Genomic DNA, 9,873 nt, shown 5'->3' with positions numbered 1-9,873 from the left:
TTACATTTGACTATGCGTGACTGAACTTGTATTAGGGAGAACTAAATAATTTTCAATGAAATGTCTGGAACAAAGGATGAATGTAGTCTTTTTTTTTTATTCTATTCAATTTAATAGAGATTATATGACAACTGATAATCATATGAGTTCTGCTCTGTGTCCTTGAAACGGCAAATGACCGGCCCCGCACAATTTCTAAAACCCACACAACATAAATTGGATTTTAAGTTCCATATTTTCATTTACACTTCACCGTTAGCAGAAAAAAAAACAGCTACTGCAACAGTAAAATCAGTGTTTTTATTTAGACAAGAGCCTTAGAAGAGAAACTCATTCACTCTGTTTTCTACAAGAGCTGAAGATGAGACACTTCAGAGTCTCCTGGCAAGATAATGCTGCACTCTTTTCTCCGTCTTCATCCCTCTCTCTCTCACACACACACACACACACAAATGACAGAAACATTGGGCTCATTCACAGTGCATGTGGCTGAAGAGCAAAGTACACAAAATCCTCTTTGCACATTTTGTACTGAGACTGATTCTCAATTAATTTATCATCAACCATTTGGTGCTTCCAAATATTATTATTAATTTATTTCTCAGTATCACAACCATATAATTTATCTATTGGATCATTATTATATGTGCATGGAAGTGAATTACACTTCCTTTAATGCTAGGTAAATTATAATACAGCAGCACTTCCATTAGTGCATAATTACAGTACAATAAGCAAAACTAGGCAATAATAAAAGGAAATTCTCAAAAGCAATGCAAATGGGTGAATATCTTCATCTCTCTTTTACCCAAAAGCTTCGTATCCCATTCATCGTACGATACAGAGAAGGAACCAAATTAGTTGGGAGATATTTAAATGTGAACACATTTGGTCAACTGCATGACTGACGCCACATAAAACACACAAATGACAGGCACATTTTGACACAAGTACATTTAAATTAGAATTTAACAGGTCAAAGTAGCACTTTACCAAAAGCAGCCAAACTTGAGACGACACCTCCAAGTTGTCACAGACACCAGCGGGTAGAAAGTAACTAATTTTACAGTACTTTAATATAGTGGTATTTATGAAGCAACATCTACTGTTGGAAAACTTTCCAATTTTCCATTATTTCGAGACTCAATCAGCTGGTTTGCTATTGCACACCCACCTTGAATAAAAAACAAAATAAAATAAAATAGGATAGCCTGAATATATTTAAAAGTTAAGACTCAACATCTCAAAGGAAAATCTTGATTTATCAAATATGTGCACATATTTTAAATATTTAAGTTTCAAGGTCTGTTGAAAAAAAACAACTACACATTATTGCACATTGGAATCACAAATTCTCAGCACGTCAGTCACGAACAGAACAGTCTCCCTCTGGGAGAAAGAAGGTGAATGTAGGTGAGGCACCTGGCGTCTCTGTGGAAGACACAGAGCATTGCATTCAAAACACAGCATTGCAAATTGCACAGTGGAGGATTGAAAAATGAAGGGCTTAGCCAGATGAATGTTTTTCCCGCTTAGCTCTTCTGCAGTTTGTGTTTAGACAATTAGATGCGGCAGGCAGAGGGAGGAATGACACTGACTGATGGGCAGAATAACCCAACATAGGCGCCACTGAAGATATACAACTATACTAACAAAGAAAGTCGCAAAATACCAGCAAGGAAACAAAGAGAATCAACAGAGACAGGCTGCTATTTGCCCAGTTTAGAGAACTGGAGATTTCACATATAATCCTTTTATCCTTCGATTGTCTTTACAGTCTGTTGACAAAATCCGAAGGAAAATCAGCAGAACAGCCATTGCAACGATCCTGATTCATTAAGCACCCAAAAAGGCTTAGCAGAGAACAATATATTAGATTATTAGTCAAAATAATTTTTTATCAGGGAAAAAGTGTTCGGAGAGTTCCCAAGTGAGGAGGAAGAGAGCAGTTTCAGGACGGAAAACAGTGCACTTGTTAGTATTGGTCACGTTTGGTTGAGGTACAAGTTCTCAAGATGTTAAAAGACGGCTTGTGTGAACACTATAAAGGTAATGAGATGATTTCAAGACCAAGGGACAGTTTTAGAGAATGAACATTTGGCAAATAGGGACACTAACTTAAAAAGTCATGAGGCTGAAATTCTTCAGGCGGACGTTATATGAACTATAAGATGAGGGCCGAGGTCTCGGTGATCAGGAGCTCGGTGTTGATGTTCTCTCAGGTCTGCTGGAGACCCACTAGAGCACAGCTTTCTTTCCACAACTTGTTTTGCAGCCGTTCGTCATAAGAAAGTGCTGAAGACTCCGTCTTGCGTCCGTTGTACAGATACAGTCCTCCGATCCCCTCTAGCTCGGAGGCAGCTGCAGCGTAGATGGCTGTGGATGCTCCTTCTGCAGGCGTCTGTGGATGGACAGGAATCAGAGATGAAGTCAACACAGCTGTGGGCACGTTAAGAATATTGAAACTGAGACTATCTAAGAAGGACAGGAAAGATGTTCCCGATTCTGGAGTAAAAATATAAATTTGTCATTTCTGCCAATGTCGTTGACTTCACTCATCCTTGTACGTGACAGCCATCGCAATGTTACAGTAATGCAGTTGTTACAGCGTTCCTTCATTTGTGCTGCAGTGTTCTTCTGGGCACTTGAAGTCTAACCCTAGTACTTGACATATATCTTTAGCTGCAAGCTCTGGTAATTGCCACTTACATCTGCACTTTCTTGTAAGTTGCTTTGGTAAATAAACCTGCGGCAAAATACTAGTATTATATCTGTATTAGGACTGTCAATTTGTCATTTGGTTACACTTTAGAATAAGGTTTAAATTGTTAACATTAGTTAATGCATTTGGTATCATGGCTTTTTTATAGCATGGAATATATTCAAATACACTAAATATAATATATACACATTAACTAAATGCTAATTTAAACAGTTTGTTAAAATGTAAAAAAATGTATTAAGTATATGTAGAAATTAACATTAACATATATTAATAAATGTTGTAAAACTATATGAATATTTTTTTTATATAACACACTTAATCCTGCCTCCTGAACTGTGTGTACATTTCTTTTTCAGTGAATGAGAAAAGAGCTCTTTACACAGGACACATTCCTGAAACACACTTGAATGAAACAGAACAATATGTGTTACAAAATAAATATTTCACCCAAAAAGGAGCGTCAGTAAATGATGACAGAATTTTCATGTCATTTTCACAATGGATGTCAATGAATGACAAAATGGTTTTGGTCACCAACATTCTACAAATTATCTTCTTTTGAGTTCAGTAGAAGAATATAAGTCATACAGGATTAGATAAACATTAGTAAATGATGACATAATTTTCATTTTTTGGGTGAACCCCTTTAACTGTTTTGACATGACATCTCAAAATCCTGTGCTCTTGATGCAAAATGCAACTCAAATGAAAACCAACGACTTTTTGTAATGTCTATTGAATGCATTACTTAACACTGTAATGTCTTAAATTATCTTTATTTTGGGGCTTCTCCCCATTTGATTATGCAATTCAATTTATTTATCGTCAGTCCTAATTCGTATGCTCCCTCATGTGACACTTGCCTCATGTTTACACGTGATGCTTTCCAGCTGCAATGGTTAATTATTCAAATTATCCTTCTAATTGCAAATGTTATGGCTCGCTTCCACATCAGAAGATCTAAAAGTTGGGCTGCACAGTTGGTGAGATTGATATGCAGACGATCAGTTGGACTATGACCTCCAGACGGATCAATTACACAGGACAGCTGATCTTCTCTAAAACCGCTGCCAGATTCTGCACTTCAAACGGCTCTCTTTGAGGCCAGGCAATTGGGGCTGAGCACTGTTTTTCTCTTTTCTACATCTCTTTCGTCTGAGGGAATTTGGATTAAACTACAGGAGCCACAAGGTTTCTCTATACTGAGCTGAATCAATACAGCACAAAGAGTGTGAGAAAAGCTTCTCTCTTAAAGCTGTTAGTATTGGTCCATACGGGGCCTGTGTGCTTAAGGTGAAATGGAACAACAGCTGCGGTACAGAAAGACTCGACACCTTTATATACTGTTTTATAGGGCTGATCACAACATTTACAGTATATATTCCGCAATGCTAGAAATGCGTCAACCAGTAGAGATTTTGCTGGGTCGTATATACATTTATTTGCATGGCTGTCAGTGAGTAGGGCTGCTTTACATTATTTTTATGTGAGTGACAGTACACTGTAAAAAAATATTTTTCAAAGTCATAAAGATTATTGGGTACATGTTACAAAAAAAAGAAAAAAAAGAAGAAAAAAAATACAATTTCTACTTAAAGCGGTCATATGACGCGATTTCAATTTTTCCTTTCTCTTTGGAATGTTACAAGCTCTTGGTGCATAAAGAAGATCTGTAAAGTTGCAAAGACTAAAGTCTCAAATCCAAAGAGATATTCTTTATAAAAGTTAAGAGTCAGCCACACCTACCTAAAACGGCTCGTTCTAACACGCCCCCACATGTCTACGTCACGATGTGGGAAGATTGTCCAGCCCGGGGTCGTCACATGTGGTTGCCGCAAGCCCGCCCGCCGCGCCGTTCTCAAGCCCACCGGCCGCCGCTCACTCTAGCCGGCCTCCGCTCTCTCTAGCCGCCGGCCTCTGCTCACTCTAGGCCTCTGGCCTCCGCTACCTTCATTTAAAAACTGCATGTTGTGTTCACTTGTGTTATCTTTGACTAATATTTAAATTTGTTTGATGATCTGAAACATTAAAGTGTGACAAACATGCAAAAAAATAATGAATCAGGAAGGGGGCCAACACTTTTTCACACCACTTTATATGTAGTCTAATTCAATGTAATTCAATGTGTTACTTGCTGATTCCTCACAATTATTTGTGAAATTAACTAGCAATTTCTGTGTGAAAACAATCTGATATAGGATTAGCTTTATATCAACTTTTCAGGGTATATAACGTGAAGTAACAGGGAATAACGAGAAAATGCAGACTGGATCGACTGCTATTTTACAACTGCTTTAAATGTAGCTCAACCATTTAGAAAATTATGGCCTGGTTTCACAGACAGGGCTTAGACTAAGCCAGGATTAGGACATAGTTCAATTAGGACATTTAAGTAATTTTTCATAAACGTGCCTTAGAAAACACATTACTGGTGTGCATCTTGAGCCAAAACAAAGGCACTTATATATTTTAAGACCAGTCAGTGCAAGTTTCTTTCAGTTGACACAGCTCAGACTTACATTTTAGTCTAGGACTAGGCTTAAGCCTTGTCTGTGAAACCGGGGGGTTGTTTCATAATAAAGCAAAAAGCCCCAAGAAGCTGAGGTTTACAGTTATCATATTTTATAAAATATCTATTCGATACGTTAACATTAGTTATAGCTAACATGACATGAGAAAACAATACCTTTACAGGATTTAGTAATCTAGATTAATTTATTAACTTGTCAATTTCTACATAAACTAATACATTTCAAATTCAAGTATACATTATATTCATTATATTCTATAAACAAACATGAATTACCAATGTAATTATAAACTGACATTTAATAAAATCTGTAAAAATGTTGTTCACAATACCTAATGCATTACCTAATGATAATGAAACTCAATTGTTTCTTAATAAGTAACACATAAGTATTTTTTTATCCATCAAGTTCCAAATAAAAACAGAGAAAAAAACAAAACAAAACAGAGATTAAGTACCTTGTATTAGTATATATTAATTCACTGGGTTATCTAAAAATACCACATGACTATTTAATATGTAAAGCATTATTTTGTTGAATATTAAGGGAAGATGATGCAGATAACGTGAAGATTTTAGTCATACCACCCTCCCGTAATGTTTTATATCCAAACATTTTTTATTCCTCGGTTTGGGTTCTGACAATTGGAAAAGCTGTCAGGTGAAAAAAGAAAAATGTTGGTGGAAAATTGGTGTAAAATGAGTGTTTAAAAGGAAGTATACTTCAGTTTTGAGAGCACATCTGATTTATAGGAAGGACAGACGTCATATCGCTCTCTTTCCCTGAACACAGACGGTTCCAGAAATAAACTTCAGAAATTGTATACGTATTCAGTATTCACACCATGCACAGCAAGCCCTCTTTTTCAGGGAAAAAATACAAAAAATAAAAACTATTAAAACACCATTATCTTTTACATTTTTTCTTCAACAATATTTTTTTGCTCTTGGATAAAACTTCTCTATCACATTTTTTCTTTTCTCCAAGTGCCTAAAAATTGTATTCTCTACAGTGGGTGTGCTCCTATTTTGAAAGCCTTTGCCTGTTTAGTCATAACAATATTTCCCCTCAAGACATTCCTAATTTGTCATCTTTCCTTTTAAACACGTAGAGCACACTGTCCTCGCTGAGCCCTGTAATTTCTGGGTTTTCTACAGTGCTTCCTGTGCCGCATTCATAATGGACGCCGTGAACCGTGACTCAACCTGACTCGTAAATAAGCACCCTGCAAAAGGATATTGCCGTGCTGATAATGATCACAATGAATCAATATCAACACACCTCACCTCAACAAGGGTACGAGTTTCGCGGAAATTACATTTGTATTTAACAGATTCCACACTGAATTATCTTTTGTAGTACAAATAATTCCCCTTGAGAAGAGGCGAAGGTCACTGCCCATTGTTGTGGTTTTCATATGCTACCTCACCCTGTCAATTGCGCATAACTAAAGAGAGTTGTTCACACATAAAAATGAATGATATACTGTTCTGGCAGAGCGTGCAACACTATCACGTGCTGCTGTTTGCTATTCTGCTCATCTCTGAAGCTCTTTTAGCACAAACGCTGAATTTAATGGACTAGATAGAAACACTTTGATTGGCTGAGGGATGACAGTAAAACAACCTGCGAAAATGGAAGCAATGTTGATCATTTTGAGCCAACACATCAGTGAGCTCATAGATGGGTAGTTATTGTATAAGGTGGCATGTAACATACAACATAAACAGTGAAATCCAAAAGTCTAAAATCTCATTCAAAATCTGGAGATATTATACATGTATATGTGTGTGCGCATGTATGTAATTGTATATTTTATTTTTCCTTTCTCATTCGTGTTTTCATTTTCTTACACTGATCTGAAATTCAATAGGTGTAACAAATACTCTTAAAGAAGATGAAAGAATCACATCTGATTAACACACGCACACACAAACACACACACACACACACACACACACACACACACACACACACACACACATACACACACACCTTTGAAGCAGAGACAATATAAATCCAATTATTGTTCACCCTGACACAGCGGCTCCAAACCTTTAGATTTAAATACGAATTCCAAGAGATTGGGTGAGACAGACAGATGGAGAAGAAAAAAAGAAAGAGTGAAAACAGTGTCTCCCGGGATACACTGCTCTGCCACAATGCCTTATTGCAACATATTGGGGCAGGTGGGTTTGTCACAAAGTGTTGTCATTCAACAGTGCACCTTTGTCAGTAACTCTAAAGTAACTCTAATGCAACGTATCTGAGGGAAGATATTCATGAACTTGCTAAACTAAATTTAATGCGTTTTAGATATGAACGCTGGGAATTCTATACTGGACTGATAAGTAATGACATGGATTTTAGTTATTTTTCAATTTATCAGTATTATTCAGTTTTGGATATTTATTTGCTGATATTTAATTGTGGATATGCTTCTGCCGGTTTTTAGATATTGACGTCACATAGCACTCGAAAGAGCTAAGAAAGGGCTAGAAAAATGTTACTCTTTAAGAGAGCTTTTAAATAATAGGGGTCCCAACCAGGGTTATTATAGTTCAATTAAAACCACACACACAAAAAAATAAAAAATAAATAAATAAAAATAAAATATAAAATACATATAAAATATAAAAATCTTGAACTTATTTTATTTCAGCTAAAAACAATAGCTACCCATATTTCATATTTTGCATCATCTATCTATCTATCTATCTATCTATCTATCTATCATAAATAGTACAGATTTTTAATATTTTTTCATTTAACAGTTAGTCTATAATCTGAAAATAATTGCTATCTTTTTAATATTGAAAATTTGCATTTTTAATTACACCCACTTAAAAGTGGCGCATTCACTCTAGTGTCTAGTTCCACCTCATTTCCCGTTCTCTCTCTGTCCTGTCATAAAAAGTGGCAACAAAGCCAAAAAATGAACCCAAACACGAGTGAAACTGAAGCTCTACACCTCAAGAATTCTCTGAGACAAATATGTCCAGGCAATTATTAGCCTCTAGTAAATTAATGAGGTTTTATAGAGGGAAATATGATTTGCCTTACCCTGAAGAGCAGTTTAGCGAAAGGTTTCTTGGCCAGCTGGGCTAGGCTAGACAGATTGCCATACAGGGCTGTGTCCACCATGCCTGGGTCCACTGCGTTAACTGTTACAGGGTCACCTCTGACCCACAACAGGTTCTGCAGGTGGTAGGAGAACAGCAGCAGGGCCAGTTTACTCTGGGCGTATGCACCATGAGCACTATAACACATCCTGTGCAAGAGAGAGAATGGGAGAAAAGAAAGAGGCACTGAGTGTGGTTAAACAGCTATTTTGATGTCAGTGATCATTGATGTATTGTTTACTGTAATTTGTGTTTGTAAACCCATTATAACAATAATTTGCTTGCTTCAAGTCTGATTATTCACAACAGCAGTGAATCTTAAAGTTATTTTTATATTTCTAATATAATTTAAATATTTTTCTATATAGTGTTACCTTTTTTAAGTTTTTCATGTAATATATATATTTTTTTCAACTTCATTTCAACTAGCATATTTTAGCATTTCCATTTAATCTTAATAATTGTAGTTTGAGTTAATCACAAACACAATTTGCAACACATTTTACAGTACTTCCATCATGACGCATTTCTCAATGAAACAGGATATTCAATAAGGAAAAAAAAACTATAGGGCAGGACTTGATTTTATGCATCAGGAATTGATTGGATAATTAAAAATGAGCTTTCCATAATAGAATTGGATCAGAGGATGTGATCTCTATACAACAGGCGGTTGGAGGAGCGCTGAAAAATGAGAAGGCTTGATAACGTCATGTGAAAAGTTAAGTTGCTTCAAAATGATTACATTTTCATGAAGGATTCTGCAGACATTTTTTATATCTTTGAAATAACAGCTGACATGATCAGACGTCTTTTATACACTCTGGGATTGCCCATCAAGACAAGCATTTTAAATATTCAATACCAATGCAATAACAATACCTGACATAATATTCAGTCATTTATAAATACATATTAATTTTAAAACAATGACAAGAAAAACTAATTTTAGGCTGTTTGTTCTATTGTAATTAGTATCTTTGTTCTCATTTTATTACTGACTATATACTAATTTACTTGTTAACTTGAATGTTTTCTTGATTGATTGTTCGATTAAAAATACTTGATTTCAACATGTCAGTTTTCATTGAATTTGTTAATGTTGTATATTAACATTCAACTTATAAAATAATTTGTTAAAAAGCATATTAGTTTTAGCTGTGGTATTGAAATTGTCATAGAGAATCATGAAATTTCACCAGCATTGGTCTCAGGACGATGCTATATGCTTTAGGGAGGTCTGAGTATAAGATACGCTTGAAAGCATCTAGAGGAGACAGTGACCCTCACATTAACAAACCAAAAATCTTGCATTTCTATGCAAGTGTCGAAGTCCTAGAGTGCCCTAGAATGAAGAATCCATGTCTAATCTTTCAGCTGACTCATTTATCCGTTATTTATACCAACAGATGTCTTTGCGCCCACCACCGCTTCTCTCCCTCTCTCACCTTGAAGAACATATTTATTAGAAATCTAGAAATCCAACCCACAGCAT

At 35.8% G+C, this 9,873-nt stretch overlaps 1 protein-coding gene across 2 annotated transcripts in view; it reads right to left on the bottom strand.

Annotated features, from left to right (window-relative positions):
• Positions 1-380: 380 nt before the first annotated feature.
• Positions 381-9,873, bottom strand: part of LOC107654744 (dehydrogenase/reductase SDR family member on chromosome X-like) — a 62,853-nt gene continuing 53,360 nt past the window's right edge. The window contains exons 6-7 of one of the 2 annotated variants that reach the window (XM_016441980.1): positions 8,320-8,527; positions 381-2,401 (exon numbers count right to left, since the gene is read on the bottom strand). In XM_016441980.1, coding sequence (XP_016297466.1) covers positions 2,219-2,401; positions 8,320-8,527 — 391 coding nt within the window. In that variant the 3' untranslated portion in view covers positions 381-2,218. The remainder of the gene's footprint in view (positions 2,402-8,319; positions 8,528-9,873) is intronic. The other variant, XM_016441988.1, reaches the window with a different exon arrangement.

The sequence above is a fragment of the Sinocyclocheilus anshuiensis genome, unplaced genomic scaffold (assembly GCF_001515605.1).
Source record: "Sinocyclocheilus anshuiensis isolate Anshui unplaced genomic scaffold, SAMN03320099.WGS_v1.1 scaffold1231, whole genome shotgun sequence".
NCBI classification, from domain to species: domain Eukaryota; kingdom Metazoa; phylum Chordata; class Actinopteri; order Cypriniformes; family Cyprinidae; genus Sinocyclocheilus; species Sinocyclocheilus anshuiensis.
Note: the sequence above shows the minus strand (reverse complement) of the source record. Positions and strands in the feature narration are given on the sequence as shown.